Source organism: Dryobates pubescens, chromosome 4 (genome assembly GCF_014839835.1).
Source record: "Dryobates pubescens isolate bDryPub1 chromosome 4, bDryPub1.pri, whole genome shotgun sequence".
NCBI classification, from domain to species: domain Eukaryota; kingdom Metazoa; phylum Chordata; class Aves; order Piciformes; family Picidae; genus Dryobates; species Dryobates pubescens.
Window position 1 is genome coordinate 12,660,531 of NC_071615.1, and position 26,372 is coordinate 12,686,902.

At 36.4% G+C, this 26,372-nt stretch overlaps 1 protein-coding gene across 2 annotated transcripts in view; it reads left to right on the forward strand.

The window, feature by feature from the left end:
- Positions 1 to 26,372, forward strand: part of MRTFB (myocardin related transcription factor B) — a 68,254-nt gene that overhangs the window by 35,100 nt on the left and 6,782 nt on the right. For both annotated transcript variants that reach the window (XM_054180606.1, XM_054180607.1), the window contains 10 exons: positions 7,385 to 7,450; positions 9,807 to 9,862; positions 10,448 to 10,523; positions 11,483 to 11,644; positions 12,179 to 12,366; positions 16,958 to 17,098; positions 17,619 to 17,866; positions 19,471 to 19,624; positions 22,077 to 23,102; positions 24,414 to 24,569. In XM_054180606.1, the coding sequence (XP_054036581.1) occupies positions 7,385 to 7,450; positions 9,807 to 9,862; positions 10,448 to 10,523; positions 11,483 to 11,644; positions 12,179 to 12,366; positions 16,958 to 17,098; positions 17,619 to 17,866; positions 19,471 to 19,624; positions 22,077 to 23,102; positions 24,414 to 24,569 (2,273 nt within the window). The remainder of the gene's footprint in view (positions 1 to 7,384; positions 7,451 to 9,806; positions 9,863 to 10,447; positions 10,524 to 11,482; positions 11,645 to 12,178; positions 12,367 to 16,957; positions 17,099 to 17,618; positions 17,867 to 19,470; positions 19,625 to 22,076; positions 23,103 to 24,413; positions 24,570 to 26,372) is intronic.

The window sequence follows — 26,372 nt, forward strand, 5'->3', positions numbered from 1 at the left end:
ATTGTAATCTCACTATTTGGAGGGTCTGCCTGGGTATGCATTTTGTTTGCTGGCTCTACAGTGCCTAAGTGAAGCATGGAAAATGGAAGTAATACCTTCTTGAGAGGGCTTGGCTGGAAATCATCTGTCATCATTCAATGTAATATGCCCCAACATATCATGAAGCAAGTCTGTAGTAGATGGAGAATTTAAACCCAGGTTTCATGAGTCTCTTGACAGAACACTTCTTGGCTGATAGTATTGAGGAAATGCAGATTATTAAAAAAAACCAATCACAAAACTGCGCAAAGCAGAGGAATACTGCAGCTCCAGAAAATCTTGTTGCTCTTAATATACTTATGGGATGGGATTTTACAGAATACTTATAATGTGAGCTTTAGTTTATTCAGACCTTCCACACAAGAACATTATGATTTTTCTAATTTTCAAGATATAATCAGAATTGTGAATAGTGTCGATTTTGCCTTTTACGTGAACATGCATATATATCTATTCATCCCAGCAGACATTCTGGTAATCTGAAGGCTCGTGTATGTTCTGGCTTGTTTCTAAGCAACATGTTCCATAGCAATAGGATACAATACAGATTGTCCTATATCCCAGTCATTTAAACTGCTCAACTGATGATACTGTTACACTTTATATTTTTGTTGTAAATTCAGCTATCTTTCCCATCCAGCTTTTCATTTTCTGCTTTCAGTATGACTGTGTTACTTTTGGAAACAGTTATGTGTACATCATTGCTGGCATACAGACAAATGCTTTACATCTCATTGGTATAGTTTAAACGCTCTGGAGGTCCCTGCAGGGACTTCCAGAATTCTGAAGAGATTGTCAGAAATGACCCTCAGTAGTCTCCACTCACATGCTTTACATTTATCTAGAACATTTCTAGGCTGAAATGAAAGTATGACTGAATAGTTGCCTAAAATGAGTATGCATCAGCTGCTGTTTCACTTTTCTTAATTATTTTGGCTATAGTCCTAGCAGAAAAATCACACAATAATGGAAAAAGTGTATTTTATATACTTTTAAATTCTAGAAAAATAAGCACAGTATTGTTTTATAAAAACAAGGGAATATAAGTAAAATATTTTCTTTTTTAAATTATACCCTGGCATACATGGAAGTTTTGAAGACTGAACCAAATGTAACATATTTTAGTTGCATTTAGATGATGTCTTGATTTCTTTAATGATGAATTAATTTTGTTTTAAAATTGAGACTATTTAACATACTGTATCACCATCTTCAGGCTGGTGGGAGGCAAGTGCCACAATTTTATCTTTAAAATGCTGTACAACTTAATTGAGAATCACTTCCAACAAATCACAGGTACCTAAATATTTTTACAGTTTTTCCCTCTCCTTCCTTCCTTCCTTCCTTCTTTGACATGCCATGTAAATGAAAAGGGCGCTATGTTAACAAATGTTTGAACACGTGGAATGAGGATTGTCAGGTGTGAACTACCTACCATATCCCATATTCTATCATACCATATCCTACTTTCCTGAAATTTTACCTTGCACACCATCTGCTCTGGATTTTACTTACTAAACAAAACATTGAGATTGTTTTATTTTTCTTACTGTTCACAGAACAAATATCAGTTGAAAAGATAACCATTTTTGTCTTAGTAAATAATTTAATGGATTACAGAGTACAACACACCCCATCCAGTGTTGAGGTAGAAACAATCACAACTCAGGAGTAAGGCAAACCATCCATCTCTGGATGGAAGAGTCACAGAGTTATGTACTTGATCCTTGATTTCTGCAGTTCTGTAACTCCCTGTGCTGTGCATTTGGTCCAGAATGCTCCTACGAAGTTGATAATCACTTGTGTGGTCTGCCTACCATTTTACTGCCTGCCATGTACCATTTTACTGCCATCCTGCTGTTTGTGTCCTTGCATTATATATGGTGTGGTCCTGATGCCAAAAGACTACTTCTAAATTACTTCAGATCAAGGATACAGGAGCATAGTTTACCCGCAGCAGTGCTTCATTGCAACTGGAGCATTGCTTTGCATCCTCAAAATGTTAGAGACCTCAGCTGCATAAAGCTGTTTTAAGCTGGCAGAAAGAAATGAAGTATTTTCTGTGCAACAGCTCTTAATTTAAAGGAAAGGGCCCTGTTTCCAGCACTGTCTGTTTCCATGGCAGCCAGCCTAGCAGCTTGCACCACAGTTTCTACTGCTCTTGGAAATTTCCAAGGGAGTATGCAGGAATGTTGGACATTGCATTTTCCCTTTTATTACATACAGTTTTAAGGGCTTAAATAGCTAATATCCACTGGATTTTAACTTTGGAAGAAATAATGAGATGATTACATAAGGAACATTAAAAAATCTTGATTCTTTTTTGTTTTTCATGGTGTCATGTAAAAGGCATGGTATTTCATGTACCCCTGCTTGATGGTCTGTTTCATCTGTGTAATTGTTAAAAGGCAACAACTATTTGCTGTTTCATTTTATGTTTCATAAAAATAAAATTTAAATGTGATATAGAATTATTAGTGCTGAAACTGTGCACAGTACAAGTTCTGGTTTTTTTCAAGACAAGAAGCAGTGGTGAAAGCTTGTCAATCAGTGTAGATAGCATTGTTCCTGCAGGACAACTACCCATTTATTTTTGGCCTCTTTACATTCCAGTGCTTGTGATTATATAGCACTCCTTTGAGATTTCTTTTCCATAGGATACAAATTACAGATCTGTAACAGAAATCGGTTTCTCAACTTTAACGTAGCTGTTTTTTTAAGTGATTTAGTAATACACTTTTTACTTTCATTTATTCTGCCATTCAGACTAAGACTTGGCTGGGCTGCTCTAGGCTTTTTATCTTTCAGAGAGTCTTACAGAGAATGGGATGTGTACTTGCTTAAGTGCCTATTTGTGGCAGCTTTCCTGTATTGAAACCAGCACAGCCTTCAGCAAGCTATTAAGGGTCTGCTTATTTTGATTATTCTTAATATTTGTGCCTCTTCAGGGCACAATGTATGTGAACCTGAACAGTATCCACTGTTTGAAAACACAGGCTACAAACTTTATAGAATTCACTGCTACAAAGAAATGTTTCAGAATGATAAAATGCCTTGTTTAACAGATGGTGCATGAGTTTTGCACCATCATGTCCATTCCATTTAGAAGTGGATAAGAGCAATCTGTTCAACACAGTGTTTGAGTAAGTACCACCCCATGAAGAATTATCCCTTCCACAGATTCCACGCTGCTTTGTCTGTAAATAGTTCTTTGTAGTAAAGAAAAAAATAACAAACATCAGCAAGTCCCCACCAAAACACCCAAACCAGTAGAATAGTCAAGTATAACTTTGGTTAATACCTCAGTGGTTTTTAATATTTCTTGGAATCTGTGTCCTCGTATCCATCTTTACTATATTTATCTCTTTGTGTGTTACTGACTGTTCTAGTAATCTTTTGCTATATAGATTTATATAAAAGAAAGTCTGTATTATTTTAATTACATCTACACCAACCTGCACGCTGTTCTATAGAGTTTCTCACTGAAACAGATCAGAAATTCTTTGCCAAAAGTGCAAAGCTGTGCTCCATTCTCACATCATTCATCCTTATCTTTGAAGATAATGCAATCATAGTTTCCTTACTGAAAACTTGTGATTTAGTTTCCATTACTCCTGTCCTCCATTTTTTTGCTGTTCTTTGAGCTGCTTTTTGTGGGTCCCCATTTCCTTTTAAGCTTTTCACAAGCCTCCTTCCTATTCCCTTCCTTTATGCCATGCCCACTTCAGGTTTGTCCTCATGCATAAAGATACAAATCTGTAACTTCTTTCTGGTCAGTTGTAGGACTCAGTCATTCTAACTACAATGACAATATAAAGGTCATTACTGACTGTAGTGTGACCATCTGCTCTGACACATAGACCTGCACGCCAAATATCCTCTTTGATTAGATATAGCTATGCAGTTCATGTACAGATGCTACCATTTCTTCCTTCGAAACAGCACTGGTTTTTGGGTTTGTTTTTTGTTGTTTGTTTTTTTTTTGTCACTGTGGAAGCTAAAAGTGGTTTAGGTCATTATGTCTTTTATTGAAATGTTAGCGTTTCCCCAATCTGTTTTCTTTGGAAAAGCACTTCACTCCCCCCCAGCTTTTAAAAATAATATATTTAATGTTTTTTATTTGCAATTACTTTCAATTTAGAAAGTTTCTTTAATAATGCATTCAACTGCACAATATTTGGGGGGGGGAGGGCAAGCAAAAAACAGACCATAATCAGACACTAAACTTTTTTTTAAGCTGCTTAATTTTGGAGTTATTTGCAAAAGCAAACATCTGGTTTTCATCCAGCTTTGTTTGTATTTAACCTTCTTGCTCTGGTCAAGTCAAAATCTGCAATGATTATCTTCTCAGACCATCTTTCTAACTATGAGTCATCTCTTCTCTAGTATTCCCTCTGCGGTTCTTCCCTATTAGTCATGCTATACAGGCTGTCTTTTCTTTACTGTGTAAAGTTCTGATGTTTATTAAATAAAGTGAGTAACTGCATGTTCTATGTTTTCTATATATATAATTTCTTCAGTCCACCCACAGTTTTCATGACTTCAAAAACCATCCCTGATGTGCTCTGTGAAGCCCAGTGGTAGGTCAAGAGATGATGGGCAGGCAAGAAGTGTTATGAGAGACAGTAACTGTTTGTTCTGTATGTGTTTACTGAAAACTGCTACAACTTCCCACCTGAGCACATATGGTTTATATGCAGGTACATTCTTATTGTTCTCATCCTGTTACAATCCTGCAGATTCTCTTGTAATTTTTTTTCTGCAAAGCTTAAGGCAAATACCTAATCATAATTGAAGCCACAAATCACAGATCTAATGCATTCATAAATTATGTAGCAGCACTTCCCATAATTTACATTTGGAGTTAAATTTCATTAAAGAATTAGTTGAAACCAGTTGAAAAATAAGAGATGAACTACCTCATTCTTATTGATACTATTTGCTAAAGAAATTTGGTTTAGTCTCTGTCCTCCATTTTCTGAGCAAATAACACATCATGGCCATGGCCATGGGCAGGCAGCATTAATTTTTAAGAACTGACAGGAATCACACCATCACAAACATAAGTAACACATCCACTGTTGTGGTTTTTTCTATAGAGTTGATGCTTCCATGGTGTAGGCCATGGTGATGTCAGTGGGAGGCACAGCCTTTCCCCCTTTCTGACACACCTCATTCTAGATAGCACAAACAAGAAGCTGCAGGAACTGCATCACATTCAACAAGTCAATACCAGCTCACTTACAGTGTGCAAAGTGTATTCCTCTTTGGACACATGTGGTATATTCCTGACACTTTCACCTTAGTAGTGCTTTTGAAATGGGGTTCAAAATAGGGCCTCGACACAGAAACTTTGATACACTTTTTTTTGAGGCTTTTTCATTTGGTTGATGTTTTCCAGGAGAAATTTCAGCAGCTGGATGTACCTCAGGCAGTCTCTTTTTAAAGTTCAGTTTAGGGGAATGCAGAAGAATATGTATTAGAAGTGTTGGAGTACTTATTTAGCTTACTGGTATTGTCAGATTGCAGTGTGAGGCCATTCTGATTAGGTAGATTAGGTAGCCCTAGCTGAACCAGCTACACCTACTAAACAGGCTTTATGATAATGCACAGTAAAGAAAGTGAATAAAAAGCATATTAGAAATCAGCAATACCACATAGCACAAATGTGGCTTTTTCTTTTCAATACTAGACTTGCCTATCATGTCGGTAGGTAAAGTACATCAGTGATACATCCTGCACTTGTTGTGATATTACCAGCTTTTCCTTGTTGATCTACTGTGTTCCAGGTGATGGAATGAAAAAAATACTGATTCTGGTTTACTTACTGTCTGATGATGTATATCAGCTCTACTGTAGGCATGACTGATGCTGGAGCACATAATTTTTTTCAAGACCATAACCCTGAAACAGAGAGATATATGTTTAAAACTGACTTGTAAGTAGGTAAATGATTTGTTGGACACATTTGTAGTGTGTTTACTATTTCAAGAAAGCCTAAAGTATGGTGTACATTTGGACCAAATACAGCTGTATGGATAACATTCCTCCCCAGTGCAGGACATGCTTTTCACCCCTTTCCATACAGCAAACTCAACTTAGAAAGCGCTGCTGAAAAAAGCAGCATTTGAGTTGGTGCAAGACTTAAGGCAGCACAAGTTTGCATCTACTAGTTAGAGATGTCATTAGGAAGAGGTCACAGCTTACATGAAGCCATGTGAAATTAAGGATAATCAAAAAGAAATAATTTGAACTATTACAAAAGAATTCTTAGTTAGCTTTCTACAGTCATTTAATATTACTTGGAAAACACAATTCAATAATTAAAGCAGGTATTTTCAGATTTCCAGAGAAACTCAATAAATCTTCAATTACTTTCCATCAATTTACATTTCAGTGTTGTTACTTTTGCATTCTCCTACCTTTGTTTCTTGTAATTCTTGCATAACAATAAAGTCTGAACTGCTGTACCACAGCCCTGAAATGTTTGCATTTAAATTCTCAATGTTTTTGTGAGACAAGAAAATAATGTCCTTGTTTTCAGGACTTGCTATTCCCAGTCTTAATGCTTTAGCCAGAAGAGTATCCTTCCTGTACTTTAGAACAGGAAATAAGCTGGTTCCTTTTAAATACTGAAAACAATGAACTTTGTCCTTAACTTGATTTTTTAGAAATTACATTCATTTTGATGTATTGAACAATGCATTAGTTTGTTTTGCTTCCTTGTGAAATACAATGGAAACAGCATGTCATAATCATGCAGCCATAATAAGCTACCAAGGAAGAATTTATGATTGTCAATATTACATCTTTAATCTTTTTTTTTTTTTCTTGATGCTCTGCAAACATTATTTCTTCTTTGGCATAGTGCAGTCATTCAAGATTGCTTTAAGACATGTAAGGTGGCTGGTGTAAAGTAGTCATGTGTTGCAGTTTATGATATAAACTTTTCATGCATCATGGTATTTTATTGAATTCATTATCTAAAAATAATTTTACAAGGCAAAAAAAAATAATCCTAGATTTAGATGTATACTTAACACCTCTTATGAGGCCTAGCTGGTAGGAAATGTGGAGGTACATGTGAAACATCCCTTTATCAAATGTGACCAAAAAAGCAGCAGCTCCACTATAAGTAGTCATTGGAGACAATCACTCCAAACTATTTTACTAGCAGTTGATCCATAATGATAGTGTCTTAGAGGTTACTATCAGGTCTAAGTATATGTATAAAAAATATTTCTAATGTAGAAATATTTGGTATTTTTTGAGTGTTGGGATTTTTTGTACTTTCCAAGGGATAATATGCTTACATATAAATGAACCATTGTCTCTTTTTTGTCAGTTCTTCAGCTGAGGCTACAACAAAGACGGACACGAGAACAGCTAGTGGACCAGGGCATCATGCCACGTAAGTCTTGTTATTCCAGTAATTTGCATTACTATACTGTATTAATTATGAACTGAACATGTGAACTAATGAAGCATATATGTGAGAATGATTAAAAATAACTTTATCATTTGAAATTACTTGTGGGATCCTTTTGCCAATCTAAATGAGCATGAAGTAAATTCATTGTCCTTATGTAAGGTTTCAATTAAAATAGCCATTGTGTTGAAAATGTAAGGATTTGCAGACATAATCTGATTCTCCTTTTATTTTCTCTCTTTAAATTATGACTAATCTTTCTGAAATAAATTGAATTATATAAATGACTGGTGATCAGTAACAAAGCCAGCAATCCTTAAAGACCAGGATGGTTAGGACTGCCAAAGCCAAAGGATTCACAGAAGCTGTGACTTAGGCACCATGATGTGATGTAATAGGACACAAGGTAGTGGATTAAGCTGGGCATCATACATTGGATCATACAACCTCATGCAGAAGCTTCTGTGCCTGGCTTTTCTTCCAATTACGAATACATTTCTAGGAATGCCGGAAGAGGTTTTTGTGGTCTGTTTTGGTTTTAGAATATTTTTGCCAGCTGCCAGAAGTTCCCAATGAATTTGCTGCGGTTGGTAAACTGTCTAAATTGGTGTAAGAGTTTTGTATTCCCTTCCAAAACAAAGATAGTGGTAAAAAATTCAATTAATGCCTTTAGATGCTGTCTTTGGAAGAGTTAAGATGTTGCTGATCACCTTAGTGTGAAGTGTCTCACTAAGGCAGCACTGTCACTAAGTTCATAAACACAATTGGAGATATACTTATGATTTGGGGATTCTGTAATGCTGAGCTTACAATTCTGGCCTGCCTACCTACCATCCTTGATAGCATTGCAAGAAGTTATCAATTCTTCAGTAAAGTGTTTTTATCTTTAGCTCACTTTTACCACTACGACTTAATTGCAGATCATGCTGCTTTGACAAGCAAATAATGCTTATAAATTTGGGTATTTGTTACATACTTATACCTGAACTCACAGCACTTGTATTTTGGAAGTAAGTCATTGGCATGCTTTATGCAATTTCACTCTATTACCAGAGTCCATTTTATCCTTTATTGATTTCAGTCTGTTAGAGATTATGGTTGTTTCAGCAGTAGCACTTACGGTACTTTAAATCAATTTAGAAATCACAAGAGGGTCCTCCTCAGCGTGGTTATTTAGTGACCTAGAATTCAAGTGCAGTCAGTTCTTTTCTTAGAGATATTTTGGTGTTCCTCCACCTGGGCTCCCAATGACTTCTCATTGTTTAGTATAACTAGTTTTGGAGATCAGTTTGCCCTCAGAATGAGGGGTGCACAGAAAAAAATCAAGAATCCCCAAGTGTACAGTGTACAATATGACTGGGCCCAATATAATACGTCCAACTTGTCTAAAAATTCAATTGTAAAAAGTAATTTTTCTTAAATAAAACGCCCAGCCACTGAAAACATATCAGCATTATATCAAGTTATTATAAACAGGCAGTGTGCACTGGTGAATTCTAGCCTGAAAGCACACTGTCTTAGAGCTAATCTCTTCTTGAAAATTTTGGTGTATACAGCAGGCTTCTGATTTTTTTGCTAAAGCATCTTCCCAGACCTTCCTGGGTCTGCACTGCTGATTATCTTCAGGCACAGAATTATCTATTTCTTTTAGAGTGAAACCAGGGAAAAAACTTCTAAACTCTCAGAAAGTGTTGAATATTTTGTTTTGTAGAATCTTATCTCTGCCAAAAGTGTGGCAAATAAGATGGATTATGCCTGCTGCCATTTCACTTCCTTTCCACAGTCCATGAAGCACTCTACAATTCCTATTTCTGGCTAAAAATAGGGGTTTTTGACTCTTTTGGCTCTTTAGCAGCTAACCAGAATTCTGTTCTCTAATCTGAACATTTGAGTCTCCTACAGTTTTTTAACTATTTTTTTTAAATCAGCACAAATAGTTACTAAGGGGCTGTCCATTTCTCTCTACCAGCAGTAAGTATGAGGTATAGACAGTAAATACAGTGGAACTAGTGAAATGGTATTTTGGCATTCTGAACCTTTATCTCATAAAATTTGTACTGTGGAACAGTTTCAGTGAATAGGCCTTGGTGTACATAGTGAAAAAGTTAACTGTTATATGGCACTATCTGTTAAAATCAATTATTTTAAATATTCTGCATAGGACTGTTCCTCATCTCTTAAATGTAAGTATCTCTTAAATGTAAGTATCATGAGTCAAATATGAGCCTAGTCAGATACAAACACAACTCTCAGATGGTATTAAGTACCCATACACACATACTGATACTTCTTTTGGAAATCATTTCCTGTCAGTTTAACTCTTGCTCTCCCTTCACAGCTTTGAAAAGTCCAGCTGCATTCCATGAGCAGATAAAGAGCCTGGAGCGAGCCAGGGTAAACCACTTTGTGTAAACTTGTTACTAATATCTGAAAATGGATATTTAGTTGTATGAGATACTAAATTCTCTGAGTACATGAAAACATATTACCACTACAGTAACAGCATGTGCTTTTATATAATAAAATAAATTATTGGTGTCAAAGCTAAGAGGAACTTCCTTAAATCTTCCTTAAATCTTCTAAATCCTTAAATTTAAGGAACACCTTAAATCCTTAAGATTTAAGGTGTGGGGGGGGTAAACTTATGGTCATAATGTATTACAGAGCTACCTCCTACTTGAGTAAATTATGCTTGTGCAATATTTCTGTAGCAGATCTATACCATTATGATTTTGGGTGGTGGTATGGGATTAAATCCAGAAACATTCCCAACTTGTTTGGCAAAGATAGAAATTCATTAGCACTGCTTCATTTCAGAGCAAAACAAACAAAACCCTCCACTGCCCTTGTGCTAACAGCAATGTTAAAACTAACTGAATGCAACTGCATCTGTTTATTGACTGGGCATCAGTGATTGATTAAACTACTTTGACTTTTCTACTAAACAGTAACTAATGCTATTTCCTCATTTCTTTAAAGACTGAAAATTTTTTGAAGCACAAGATTCGCAGTAGGCCAGACCGGTCTGAGCTGGTCAGAATGCACATCCTTGAAGGTAGGTGCTCAGCTGTATGTATTTTTGGAGCTAATATTAGAATGAACACTCAATTTTCTTAGGTTTTGATAATAATTAGTTCAAAAGGTGTATATGCTTTATTTCTCTGCTCTTACAGTGGCTGTTGCAATAGATACATCTATGGCAATGAAAGTATTCTCTACTATGTATTCCTTTGCAATTGCATATTGCTTTTATTCTGTAATGGTGATTACATCATGGTATATATACACATAGTGTATGTATTGCTTCAATTTGTAGTCATACTCTAATATGACCTGACAGCCTTGTACTTTTCCACCACCCCCCTAAACAATATTTAATAAACTTAATTTTTTCACCCTGCCTTGCTCTTTTCCTTGTTGCTTAAGTCATAGTTGCTCATGTCTCTCTATGAATGGGTCTGTATTAGTGTGTTTCAGCATAATCTTACCAAATACAGAAATTACCAAATAACCATACTCCAAGTCAATTTAGTAGCCACTAGTTTTCAAAAAACACATTTGACTCCAGATAGGAGTCTCTGTACTGGTACTTCACATCCATATTGACAGGCTATCTCCATGTTTTTATTCAGACAAAATTTTGAAGACTCAAATTTGTGCTGGAAGCTTTTTTTTAAAGATAAACTCTCCAAGATGTTTGTCCAGAGAGAATCCCCAAGAATCAACAGACATATTAGCATTTGGTTTATAGCCCCTGCTTTATTGTTGGACATTATACAAATGTTTAATAAAAGAATTATTGGTGTTAAAAAAGAGGTTACTTTTATAGAAAAACATGATCATGAGGATGAACATCATCTACTCATAATGGATTATTAGTTTGAGAATTTTCAGAATAATGCTTGCCTGGTTTATATACAAATGGAGTGGTTATCGCAATGACAGGACAATGTTGTTTGTCATGATACTGGAGAAAAGAGGGACCAGAACATTTAAATCAGCATGTCTTTTTAGAGACCTTTGCAGAGCCTTCACTACAAGCAACTCAGATGAAACTGAAGAGAGCGCGGTTAGCAGATGATCTCAATGAGAAGATTGCTCAGCGGCCTGGCCCTATGGAACTAGTAGAAAAAAATATTCTTCCTGTAGACTCCAGCGTTAAAGAGGCAATTATAGGCAAGTAGAAGGGCCACAGCTTCTATCTGTTATCTGTATGGCATTGTGGAAAACAATTTAATTCTTGAGGGTAAAGTTCACTAGAAGAAAACATACTCAAAGTTTATTACTAATTATTCTTTCAGCTTCTGAGTCCTAAACTCTGTTATCATTTAATTTAAGTTACCCTTTTTATATTCAAAACTAAGCTAGAATTATGTAGTTATACAATACTGTCTTTGAAAAGACTTGCTTCTTCATAAAAACTTTGACAAAATAATCAAACATGTGGTCATGACTCATCTGGCATAGGTGTCTGTATACACTCCACATATGTTGAACATAGCTTTTAATCTCTTACTAAGGCGACTTGAATATGATTTAATATGGCTGTCATTATATTAAAAACACAATATGCATGTACCTTATGTTTAGACTGTTGTGAAAACTGATTGTTTTCCAGCAATTAGCTAATTCTGTCACCACTATCTAAATATAATTTGTGTAATTAAAAAAAAAATAATGGTTTTGTTTATTTCTTTGTAAACATTCTAGCAGTTGGACAAGAGAATTATCCACAGGCTTTGGATGATTATTCATTTGATGAAGACAGCAGTGATGCTTTATCTCCAGATCAGCCAGCCAGCCAAGAATCCCAGGGTTCAGCAGCTTCCCCTGGTGAGCCAAAACCAAGTGACTCACCATCACCAGTAACACCAAATGCTACTACTACAGCAACACAGGTAGAGTTTTGAAATGTTAACATTTTTTCAGAGTATATTTTTCAATCTGGAAATATAGGGTATCGTTTCACATAGAATGAATACATTTGTTGTTGGAAAGGAGTGTCTGTGACTACATTTTCTATTTGGGAGTGTATAGACTAGAACCTTGGCTTAGCAGTTAGCAGTGATGAAATTCCCATAGACTGTAGTAAAGCCATGTCACTGAAATTCATTATGGCCTGTAGAAGGTCTACAGCTTTCCCAGATGTTTAAAAGGTCACATCCATGGTTTATTCCATCTGTTATTGATTACTTAATGTCTGTCTTCATTCTGGGCAAAGTCTTCTTTAGCGCTAAACTTAACTGAAACAACAATAGTTGACACCAGTTCCATTATCTCCAGAAAAGCCCATATAAGTAAGGTTTCCTACATAATTTGGATGTTCTCTCCTGTAGTTTTAAAATACTGCCTAAGGAGTTAACTACTTAAGAGATGAAGTGACTTTTCTGTGAGGTTTTTATCTTTTCTTGAGTTACTTAGAAAGAAAGGAAATCTGACATTATTTTCATGCTTTTCTTTTTCTTACGTATCCATTTGGAAGACACATCTCCTTATATATTTAAACTTGCAAAGCCAGGGTTCTGCATAGGGAAGTGTGCTGCAATTTATAAATTAAGACACAAACAAATGATAGGACAGAATTGAGTATTGAGTTCTTACTGTATAAAGCAATGTAAAATTAAACTAGACTATAGTTTTTGTTTGTGCTCTGGAGATGTTACTGTCTTAAAGAGCATGGAGAGTAGGTCAGGATCTGCAATTACTCTTCTTGATTTTCTTATTACTGTAGTAGATAGAAAACATATTGCAAAGTTTATGTTCAAAATCAGTGCTGGACACAAAGTACAACGCATACATTTCGTAGTTCTCCAATATACAAATTAAGATATTATTTGGGTTTCACACTGAGAAAACACATGATGAATTAATTGAAAACAAACCACATGAAATTAGATTCCTAAGTAAAGAGTCAGGTTCCTAATGGGGAATTAAATAAAAATACTGAAAGGAATACATGCCCAAAGCTTTTCAAGTAGGCAGCATAAGATAGATACATGATTGCAGCAACAAAGTAACAGAGTACTTGAACTTGATTGAAAAAGCACTCTAGATAGAACTTCAATCCTTTGCCTATGGATTTCATAATAGACTAGTCACTTTGCTAAAACAAGGAATTGGTCTTCTGCAGAATAAAACAGATGCATACCTTGTTACTTTTGAAATAAAGAATAACAGCACAGCATGTCTCTATAGAAGATGTGTCTGGGTAATTGCTCCTTCATTCTTTTAATTTCCTCTGACAAATTTCACATTTTATTACAACATAAAATAGAAAGAATGTTTTGAAAACAGTGGAGTGCAGCCAGAGTCCTTTCCAAGGCTTCCTCCTCCTCACATTTTCAGGCCTCAGAGTATGTAACATAACTTTGAGAACCTTCAGCTCTCATTGACTTATGGCATAAAACTTGCTTTAGCCTGATGTAGTTGCATCTGGTAGGGATTAGGCATTTTAACCACACCACTCTAAACAGATCAAATTGTGGTGTGCACAGTTCTGAAGATATTAAGCTGCTACCTTCAAACAGCTAAAGTATTTTGCTTGATGAGACAGAAAGACTATTTTCTTAATATATTCACTGTAGCTTGTTGACCTACTAGATGCTTGTTTGCACTTAGAAGAGAAGGACCAGAGACCATATTATCTATAACTCAAGATAGGAGATCTCTTCAAGGAAACAATTTTAAGGTTACTTTTATGAAGTAATCAAGTTAAGAAATTCAGACCTGTTAATTCCGTTTTTTTAATTTAAAAATTTATCAAGTAAGTGATGTGCACAGTTTGTAGCCTCATCCAGCACTTTCAGATAAAGCTGGGAAGTACATAAAACACTTTTGATTTCATGTGGCTATTAATCCTCTGTAGTTTAGGATAACAAAGTTATTCTATGGCAAGAGGAGAATGTTTCACACCATGATGTTCAAGCAGTATGAATTGAAGAGGTGTGGAAGGGTTGTTATTTTGGGGGGGTTTTGTTTTTTTTTTTTTAAAGTTACTAACTTCCATTTTAAAGAATTTTGTTAAGCTGTCATTATGGACTTGTTTTCATAGCCTATAAAGCACTGCTAAATAGCATGTTTGAAGTTGCTTCTTTGGGTTTAAAAAGAACCAGAATGATGAATGGTAAAAAATTACGTAATGAATAAGATGAAATATCAAGCATTTTTTGGATGAGACTTCAGGAAAAGAAAATAAAGGAACCAGTGAAACATGATTAGAATTCTGTGCTTTAGATAATACTGTATATGACACTGATACAAAGACAAACAAAGTGTTTCTAAATGTTATTGCTATAACTAAAATAAGCTTTTTAAACTTGATAGCAACATGAGTGCAATATGTTGGAAAACAGCATCCAGAACCCTTTTTAAAGGGTAAGTCCCTCTAAAGTCTCCTGCCAATTCTTATGCAAGTCCAGTAAATAACAGATACTGTGTAGATCTCGGATGCTTTCCAGAGCAAACACTTTGAAAGCTGGATATAAAAATAGAGGCATTTATATCTTTAGCCTGCCACCATAAACTGACACAACCCAAGACAGGCATGTGTGCAATTTTTCAGTGACTATGCATGGCATACAGAGTGTTGCAATTTAGCGAAGCTTTTCCTCCGGGTGACTGCACCACAGAAGGATCAAAAGCACTATACAGTTTAGATAGGTTATAGCAGCTGTTTGCGGCTGATGGCTGGAGACGCAGCAAAATGTATGAAACACACAGAAGGGAAAATTACTGTCATTTAATTGTAAGCAGAAGTCAGAGGGCTTAGTGCATGCAGATGGCAGCTTGGTAATTGAAATCCCAGAAATACACATCAACCAGGACATAAAGTTGCAGTCCTTTGGCTACAATGTCATGGAAGGGTAGTAGAGTGCAGAAGAAATGAATTAGGGAGAAGCACCCGTTTGACTTAGTAAGAATACAAGGTTTTAGAATGTATTCTGAAGAAAAAGGATAGTACTGACAGGCATGTAAGAGAAATGGATGGGCTTTTATAAAAGGAACATTGTACTAGGTGATCTAATGGCTTTCTTAAACAATGGAAATAAAACTCATCTAATCTATCTGGGTTTAATACCATATGGTATTACCATAGTGAGAAAACTGGAGAAGATTAAGATTAGCACAGGTGAAACAGAAAGAGGGAAGTATTGGGTTGATAGGAAGTTGATAACTGTGCCCTGCAGGAGTTGATTTGGGAACATTCTGGTTTCATATTACCATTAACAACCTTGACCAAAAAAATAACAAAAGTTGGAAGGCACAGACAGCACAGAGTTGGATTGTTATCCAGAAAGAACTGGTTGATTTGACTTTTAGGAGAGAAATGGAATTCCAGTAGAATGGTATAGTTCTTAAAAAGAAAAATACACAACACTTCTCCTTCCCATGTAAAACAAACCTGGGGACTTTGACTCATGAGTAAACTGAGGAGAAAGACATCTGAGGTGCAGTGGTCAGCAATGTACTGATGGATATTTTGTACTTCCTCTGCAAAACTACAAGGATGTCAGAAGAGAAGATTCCAGTAGAAGTGTTGATGCCACTTTATCTTTTATGAGAAAGGAGTAAAAATTAATTTGTGTAGCTAGAAAAACAACGACTGAGATCTGGTTTTGTACAGTCCATATCCCATCATAGGCATATCGACTGCAGAAAGAAATAAGTTTTAAATTGGAAAACAATTTCAGCACAGAAAATACTGATATAACAAAGTGAAGACTGGTCATTATGTAGGAAAACTTTCTGGAATTTTCTGGTAAGCATAGTGGTGCCAGTAAAAGAAAAATAAAAAGAAAGAAAAAGTTCTAAGCCTATATGGACTTTCCTAAGTTTATAGAAGAAATTACACAGATTATATTTGCAACAGCAAGGGAACAAACTCAGTAAAGCTCAAGCTAATGAATTGTACCTATGAAGTAATATAATTGTGCTGCCAGTCAAATACAGAAGAAGTGCACCTCCTGGCACAGTCAGAGGTGTGGTTACTATGAAAATACAATAGGAAGCTGTCTTCAAGATAGATAGATTTGCTCTGCTGCTGTGTGAGCATTCTGAAACAAGAAGTTTGTTTTCCTGTAGTGATGTTTGACCTACATGGCTTTTGTGACAGTACTAGTTTGGGTGGTAAGATTTATTATGAAAAATGTTAATGTTGGAAAAATAGTTATTATTGATATACTACCAAAATTGATACTAAAATCAGTTACCCTTTTGCATTGGTGAAACTGGAAGTAAAACACATTTGGGATACATTTACAGGCAGTAGTTAAAATGCAAACTAAAAAGTCAAGGTAAGAAACTAGTTTATCTTGTTTGCTATATTTGAAGTGTGCCAAAATGACCACAAAATAGTCCTGTTTTTGATATTCCTCCTAAAAGTATTTTGTGAACTTGATATGATAGTAAATTGTCTTAACCTTTTAATATATTTTCAGATGGTGGATGTTTTTAATGTTTCTCTTTTTCCTTATATCTTTTTAATACTAGTATCCACCTTTAACCTCTCCAGTTCCTGAATTTCTCAAAACCCCCTCTACAATCGAACAACAGGTTACACGTTCTACTGCTCCAACCACCCTGACCACAAGTACTGTATCTGCAGCAAAGACTGGGCCAACGTTAGTAAAGGTAGGTTATCTGCAATAGTGCCACCTGAGGATTCTATTTTTAATCTGTGTCCTTTTCCAGTGCTATATTTAATGGAAGAATAAATTAATAATGTTATAGTGCCTATAACAACTTTCACTAATTAGTGTTCAGAAGAGCACACTGGGTTGTTAACTGAAACCTTTTGGATGCTAAAATCAACCATTAATGCTTGTAGGGACTGGCTCATTATTTCAAGAGGTTCTTACAGTACAGCTGACAAAAGTTTTCAAGCAGAATTACCCTTTATGTTTCTATGGAAGTTTTTAAGAAATAAGAACAATAGGTTTTTGCTATATTAAGGTTTTGCTTTTTTTTTGTGAAATTAATCTTTCCTAATCTAGTTTTGTATGAAGTATAATCTGATATGAACAGAGGGAACTGTATTCATAGTCTACCTGTAAACAAACTGGTGAACAGCATAGGCCCTATGCACTTTGCACAACTGCTTGTAAATGAGATGTCTGTTACAGCTCTTTCAATCTTTTCCATCCATAAACAGCAAAGCCACCCAAAGAACCCAAATGATAAGCATCGGAGCAAGAAATGTAAAGAACCAAAGCCAAGGGTGAAAAAATTGAAGTATCATCAATATATTCCACCTGATCAGAAAGGTGAGAAAAATGAGCCACAGATGGACTCCAACTATGCTCGTCTGCTACAACAGCAGCAACTGTTTTTGCAGCTGCAGATCCTGAGCCAACAGCAACAACACTACAACTACCAGACAATTCTACCTGCACCACTGAAGTATGTGAAGCATTGTTTGTGTCCTTTAAAGAAAAGATACATACATCAGTTACAGACTTTGTGCTTTAGAAGTAAATGTGTTTTGCAAATGTTAAGAGACAGTTGGAATCCCAGAAAACTTAAATGGCAGTTTGCATCACCATGGGTATTATTTGTGATTTAACAAGGTGATGAGATAGTTCCCTCATTAAAATACTCCAGAGGTCTGAGAAGCATTTAAGGAGTCCTAGTTGGTTTTGTGTGACATAGAAACAGAACCTCCTACCCATCAGATGCAGTTTTTATAAGATGTATGTTTGAAACTCAAAAGCATTTACACAAAAGCAAGAAAGTTTTGACACTCTCTTCACTCAAATATGATATAGGCAGGCAGAGCAGAAGAGAAGCTTACAAACAATGGCTTTTACAAAGACCTACCTATATACTATTGTTGTGGTTTGATTGTCTTTTTACATTTTCACAGACCACAGTTTTGCAGTTTACAAATAGGAAGAAACAATCATTTTTAACTAGGTAAAATTTGTGTGTTTTTTTATAGCCTCATCTCTAATGATTATATGAGTTCCTTAACACTGTGGATCTTCAGCACTTTTACCAGTGAGAAGTGTACCTTCTGATTTATAGCTAGAAGCATTCAGAAAAAGAAATCCTCAGAGCTGCCAGCACACTATGGCAGATGGAGAAGCTGTCTGTGGAGTTTCATTTTCACTAAGACCAATCTTTTCCTAGAAGTTCTTACAGTGCCACAGTCACACATCTCTAAATGCAAATGACTTTTGACTGTTGTTTTTCTGGTGGGTTTGGGTTTTCTGTTTGTTTTTTGGTTTTTTTTGGAGGGGGGGGTTGGTAATTAGTTTTCACCAAATTATTTTTCCTCAGCGAGTGAGGCTAGAAAAGTTAAAGATACCATCTGTGGTTATATTTATAATTACCATGTATCCTAACATTTGGACTGGAGATGTTTCTGCCTGCTTACCCACGCTTCTTATGTTCCATTTACTGACATTTCAGAAACATTCCTTCAGAAATCAGCTGAAGGAAATAAAAGAGCTGACTTATGGTACATAGTGGAAATGATGACTTTTTAAATTTTTTTTTACAATTATTTTGAAATTCTTACGTAAGACTCTTTTTACAAGTACAGCTGATAAAAATGCATCAGTTTCAGAGTAAACTGCCTTCACCTCATCCTTACTATATATGAACATTAGACATGTATGTAGGATCAATACACAGAGTTCAATATTGGGGGGGGGGACTATTAATCAATGTCAAAAAAAACCCCAAAACCTAGTTGCTGTGGCCAGTGATTAATTTTCATGAACTGATTCTACAGGCCACAGTATTGTTCGGGGATGCCATGGCACTAATAAAAGCTACAAAGTGAAAATAAAATGTCAGCATACTACCCTTTTGTTTTCTTCTCTGTGCTGTTTTATTAAAAAGATTTAATGGTAATGTTTTATGTTAAATATGTTTTGGTAAAAAAATTAATTTGTTCATTAACTTGGTAAACACTGGATTCATAAACACAGCTTCTTGATTAAAAACATGATATATTTAGGACTGACATTGTTGTCCCCCTTTTTCCTTATCACTTAAAGGCCACTGAATGACAAACAGAGTAACAATGGGAATACACCACTGAATACTTTGAACAACAGCACACCAGCATCAGCTGCCAGCTCCCCCAGACAGAACAGTAGTATTCCCAGCCGGAAACCAGGACCTCTACCTTCAAGCTTGGATGACCTGAAGGTAAAAAATAAGAGTTTTGTCCATACCTGTGCATCACTATAGGTCATATCATGCAAACTGTTACTGTCAAGAATAAGCCTGACTTATTTGCAATAGAAAACTATATTTTTCTTTTAACTCTTTAGAGTAAGGTCGTTGAAGTTTTCATATACAACTTCTGGACTTTAATATTTGTTTTTATTCATATGCATATGTTGTAGAAATGACATGTATTTCCCAAGGAAATAGAAGAGGAAGAATAATTTCAGACAGATTCTGTAGGTACATAATCAAAACCTGGAGAAAGCTATTAGGTGCACTTCATGTGAAGTTTTAGCCCAAGCAGGTTTTAAACACTGGAGCAGTAACTTCCTCATGACAATTGTAGTGTATCATAGAATCCTAAAATGGCTTGAGTTGGAAAGGACATTAAAGATCATTTACTTCTAACCCCCCTGCCATGTGCAGGGAGACACCTACTAGACCAGACTGCTTAAAGCCTCATCCAGCCTGGTCTTAAATGCTTCCAGGGATGAGGTGTCTCCTGGTAACCTGTTCCAGGGTTTCACCACCCACATAGTAAAGAATGTCTTTCTAATGTCCAGTCTACATCTACCCTGATTTAGTTTAAAACTTGTCCTGTCACCACAAGCCCTTATGAATAGTCCCTCTCCAGCTTTCCTGTAGGCCCCCTTCAGGTACTGGAAGGCTGATATACAATCAAGAGAGAGGTCTCTGATATGAAGGCAATATAGAAGTAACACTAGCAAAAGAGAACAGAAAATCAGAGATCCTACAAGAGTTCAACACATCATCTGAAAATGAACACTACATTTCATACAAGCTTCATGAAGCTATAAATAAAGGTGTAAGCTCTGCTTAAACTGTAATATGAAGGCATTGTATAGTATTTTCTTCCTTTGGAAATACATCCATTAATACAGAAGTTAATACTGTGAGGGACCTAATGAAAATGAGTTCTGAGGAAGCTTGTGGAGGTTTACGTTCAGATCCCAGGAACTCCACTAACGTACCAAACTTGAGCAGACACCTAGGGACATCTAGTGGGCACTTCGTTCATTTCTCCCTTCCTTAACCAAGATTTTGGGTTTCTGAGGGATGTGAGTTAGTATTTCTATAGACTCGAAGGTATAGAAAAGAGGTTTCAGAAGATCAGAATCTCAAGACAGTAATGTAGTGTTGTCACTTAACACCAATCTTTTAATACGAAACAAGTCTATAAAATGCAATTCAAAGAACAGAGTTCAAAATAAGCCTTTTAAACTTCACATTATTAACTTTTTAAGACACTTACAATGACATCTGAATTTGTGCTTTGTAATGATTAAAGATATTCACTTATCTATTTCTGCCTAGTTCATTAGTATTCCTATTAATATGGTAACTGTACCATAAGCCGTACTAGCAGACCTGCTAGTGGTGGTTTTAACACTGAATCATCTAAATCAGTTCTGATTAAGAATTCAGAAGTGCATTGCTGAAAAACAGAAAAATTGGAATGCACTCTCAAGCAAGGGTACCAGAGGGTACCAGACTGAGTGAAACAGCTGATAACCATTGTTAGGTGGGCAGTTATTTAACATAAAATTGCATTGATTCTCAGAGATGTTAAATGGATTGTTGTGACTTTCCTTCATTTCCAATTCATGACAACCTATAATTTAAAATTCTAAGCTAGCAAAGTACTGAAAAATTACTGAGGTCACTACCTTTTATTCTTTTGGAGGTGATTCTAACATACATATAGCTCAAACACTCTACAGTTAGATGTGGTGTATGTAAATCCTAAATTGGAGCCATTCACTGGTACTGCTCTTTTTTAATTGCTATTTTGAAGCACAGAAATAATTTACACTCTACATATTTGCACTTCACTTTGTAATCTCACTGGAAAATTGAGAACAGTTTTCTATCAGAAATTAGATAGATTTTGAGTGCTTGTACTTTCAGTGTTTGTAAAAGAAACCCAGATGAGACTCAGCTGTAACTGTCCAATTCCTAATTAGAGAGAGGTTGTGGTTGATGGGTCTCTTGAATTACCCAAATGACCTGATAACAATGGAAACAGATCTGTCGTGATCGTGTGAGAAAGCGATCCAGCGTGGTATCATTCAGTGCTTTTATCTGCTCTGCTGCCATGGTCTACAGGTTTGCTTCCAAAGTTTTTAGCCCAGAATTGGAGCTGGATGATCATTTTCCTGTTGTTCATTAAAAATCAGCATAACTTTGCTACTATTCATTGTACAACAACCAAACACTGCTAAGGTTTTAGTCAAACAGTGAAAGCAAGTAGCAGGTCATGGCAATATGCAGAGATCATGCATGCTGTCAAAACACAGAGGTGTAATAACCAGCAAATGTGCTGAAAAATAATTTTTCATATTAAGATATAATGAGGTAGCATGTATATAAGTAGGTTCTAATCCTTTTAAACTATTATGCTTTATTTCAGGTAGCAGAGCTTAAAATGGAGTTGAAATTGAGAGGACTACCAGTGTCTGGAACAAAAACAGATCTCATTGAGCGCCTGAAACCCTATCAAGATCTTAATAACAATGGGGTTACTACTACAAGCTCTGTTACAGTAACTACTTCTACTGGGGCCACAGGTAACACTGGGGAAGCGACTGTGGCATTTCCTGTTGCAACATTAAACAAATCAGTGGCTAATACAATATCCAGCTTTCCTCCAGAAAAAACATCTACTGGACCTAGCTGCAAAATAGTAAATACTGAAAATATTAGCTCTCCTTTGCCTATATCTCCCTCTCCTTCAGAACAGTCTAGTCTAGGCACAGATGATACTAGTATGGCAGATACTTTCACAGAAATGATGACCATGATGTCACCATCCCAGTTCTTAAGTACTTCACCACTAAGAGCAAATGTGAGTGATGATAATCAGAATCGCGGTAGTGGAAGCATCTCAGCCATGGAGTTTGATGTAGCAGAAAAGGACCGCAAGCTTCAAGAAAAGGAAAAACAGATTGAAGAGCTCAAAAGGAAACTGGAACAAGAGCAAAAACTTGTTGAAGTCCTGAAAATGCAACTTGAGGTTGAAAAACGGGGACAACAGCAACAGTCTCAAACTTCTGGTAACTCAGCTGCTTTGGAACAGAAGCAATTCAGTGCTGCTGTCAAAGATGAAAATGCTCTTACTGACTGCTCTAGTACAAGTCAACCTGTACCTGTAGCTAGTCACTCCTTAGGACAATCGGTATATACTAGTGGCCAGAATCCAGTTGCCAAAAAGGCAGTTGTTATCAAGCAGGAGATACCTGTAGCCAAAGTTGAACCTCAGAATGCCATTTCTCAGTTTTATGTTAATCCACCGAGGCAGCCGCAAACTGCAGTTGTGGCTCAGCCTCAAGCTCTGTTAACTACCCAAGGAACTGCACAGCTGCTCCTTCCACTGTCTATCCAGGGACCGAATTCTACTACTGCAGTGCAGCTACCCGTTGGAAATATTAAATTGCAGGTAAGGGTATTTTTGTTTTTCACTATATAAAGTGCATGGCACTATTTGCATAGTTTAGTATAAACAGTTAAATGTGCTGCTTGTATGATTAACTTACAGATCAGCCTCACCTTGTTTCTGCTTTGGGGAGAAGAGCAGAAAATCTTAAAAGCCAATCTCTTGATAACTTCTAGTGCTCACTTTCTTTGGCAACTTTTTGTTTCTGAAAAGTAATTGTCTTACCATGTATTGCTTCCATGCCCAGTTGCTTTTGATTTATATCAGCATAAACCACCATTTCATTAATTCAAAATTGTAATAGAGCTACAAACACAGTACTTTATTTTGAGGTATACCTGTCTGTAAAACATGTATTTGAGCTTCCCTGTGTGGTGAAAAAATTGTGAATGCTACATTACAGAACTCCAATGGAGATATAAAAAGAAACCATCATTACGCAATTATTTCTGGTCTGATTATAGGTAGTATCACAGTGAATAACTACAGAATAAACCAAGATAGGTTATAAATCAGGAGGGATAAAAGTAATCTGACCAAGCTAAAATGTAGAACTAAGCATATATTTCCTAGTGGCACCCTTCTGCCACCCACATTGTTATTGTGCCAGCAGAGCATTATTTCAGCTCCAGTATGTACTTGGCTGTAGTGGCACATTGTGGGACTAGGATTTGGTGCTAGCATAGGCAGCATCACATTTCTCAAGAGGGCTGTAAAATTCTGATGGAGATGGGCCCCACAGTCTGCAGTGCAAGAGCTATTCCTGACAGCTATGTACCCAGACAGACTTTTGTCTAAATTTTTCTAAAATCATTCTAGAATTCTGTAACTTTAAGCAGCTTGTTTAGTACTTCATTAATGCTACATAAAGTTTTCTTAACTGTTAGCTAAAAAAGTCTTTCCTGAGGTTAGACAAGCTTCTTGCATTTCAACAGCCATTAAAAACTTCTATGATCTTCTTAAAAACAACCTTTTTTCTTGCATCATCAGTTTTATCTTTCTGGTTACTCAAACCCAGTTCTTATACTCCTTTCTTACTGATTACACTTGCTTGATCTCTTATTATTTTCATTGGTCTCCACTGGATCCTCTACTGTTTAGCTTTCCTAAACTCTGATGGCAAAATAACCATCAGCTTTTAGCTGGGAAGGCACCAGTAGCAGAGAGAAAATTTTGTCTCCTATACAGAGGTGACACTCATCCTTCCCAGAATATATGCTACTGCTATTCTGCATCATCTATGCATTAGATTTTTACATGATATAATGCACTGTGAGATACAAATAATGCAAATATTTTATCTTCATCCTTTAGGCTCAATCACAAGCTGGAATACAGACCCCATCACAAATACCTGCTCCTATTTCTTCCTCTGGCCTGGTCCAGACAGCACCTCAGATGCATACTCCACAATCAAAACCAAATACCATCACGCAGCATGCACTTGGTCAGACCCAACAGATCAGAAAGGTTTGTGGATAGCAGTAAACATTAAGATAAATAGTTGTGTAATCTAATTCTAGGTAGTGCTTTTAGAATATTTTGTGTGTCATCTGCATCATATAAAAATTATCAGGTCACCTAGCATCTCTGTACTATGTTTTTCTGTATAATACAATGCCTTGTAACTCCTCTTTCCAGGATTTTAGTCCATGCAGGACTGGAGCTTTTCATGGCAAATAAATACATAAGGCTAAAGCCCTCTTTTCTTAACAGCACTCTTATGGCACCACTATGTTCTTCCTCGTGCTTGGCACAAGCAAGTGGTATGCCAGGTATTCCAGTCAGTTTCACTTACTTGCCACCAACTCAAAATGGAGGATTCTCTCTTAAGATAAAGCTTTTTACCTATGGCTTCAGATACATATTCCTTTGTAGGAATTCCTTTTAGTTCTGCTGCTTTCATTGTTGGTTTCATCCTTACTTACAAAGCAATCTATGGACACAGATACTGAGGACAGCAATTCCAGCAAGTCAGCACCTCCCCATACTTACACCTCTTCCTGAGGAATGCAGGGAATGATTCAGAGAGAGATCTTTCTCTTCCTCCCTTTCCCAAAACAACCAGCTCTGAAATTTCTCATTCCAAAGCAGATGTTCATCAGCTGGATGCACAGCTGAGTGCCAATCCAGTCATGTTCACACAGTAACTGAAATCAACCCATCAGCACCAGTCATCACAGAAGAAAAGGCTTTCTCCTCCTTTGAACCTCTTTCAGGCTGACCTCTATTATTAGGAACTCAGACTGGTTTTGGACATTTATTGCTTCCTTATAAGTGCTATTTACTCTAAAGCCCCTATCACTTAGGACAAGGTTTTTCAGCCTGCCCCAAGGGAAAGGGTAATTCAGAAAAAACAGAAATCTAAAGATGAAGAAGTTAATTTTTGCAGTATGTTACGTAACTGTTACAAAATATCTCAGCTTTCAAAGTTTATATTCCAGTTTATAAAAGTGCATCATAAAACTCATGCTGTGATATGATTTGGGGTTTCTACCTGTGCAGTGTCCTTTAATCTGCCTCTGCTTTTGCTAAGGCTCCTGTTGCAGTGAAGACTTAATCTTAGAAGATGTATGCCATTCTCTAGATATCTGGCTAATAAAGGGGAACACAGCTAAATGAACATCATCACTCTTCAGACTGCTTGCTCAATCTGTTTAATTTCATGGACATTGAGGTTATTCTGCTAATCTTACCTTGTTAATTTGACAGGTTCCATGTAGAAATTTTCCAGTCATCCTGAGACATGCACCTGTGGCAGAAACTAGCAGTTTGCTTTTTTTGCTATCTAGAGGTTCCTTGAAAAGATTGCAGGAGATAACAAAAAATTGTACCCTCTGGGGTTTTTTTTCCCCCTATTCAGATCAGTTGTCATGGAGACCACATAGTTCTCATCAGAGTTCAGTCTGCATCTGGCTGTCCTGGAGCTTAACAGCCTGCCTATCCTACCTCTTTTTCCTCACACATCTACTGCCGTCTTTTACATAGGAAACTAGGCAACATAACTGCATTTGTTTTTTATAGCAGAAAACAAAGTGCTGAGGTGATACAATAGGTCAGGACAGTCTTCGTGCATTCACCATTAGATCTATCCATCTGCTGTTTGCCTTTCATGTGGCATGGATATTTCAGCAGGCAAACTGAGCTGATGAACTGTGAGCAACACCACTTACTAATGTAACACTTCCTCATGAAGTAGGTTTTACTACCATACTGATCACCTCCATAAATAGTTGTTTTCCTTGAGTCCATCTAGGCTTTCTCAGGTAGCTT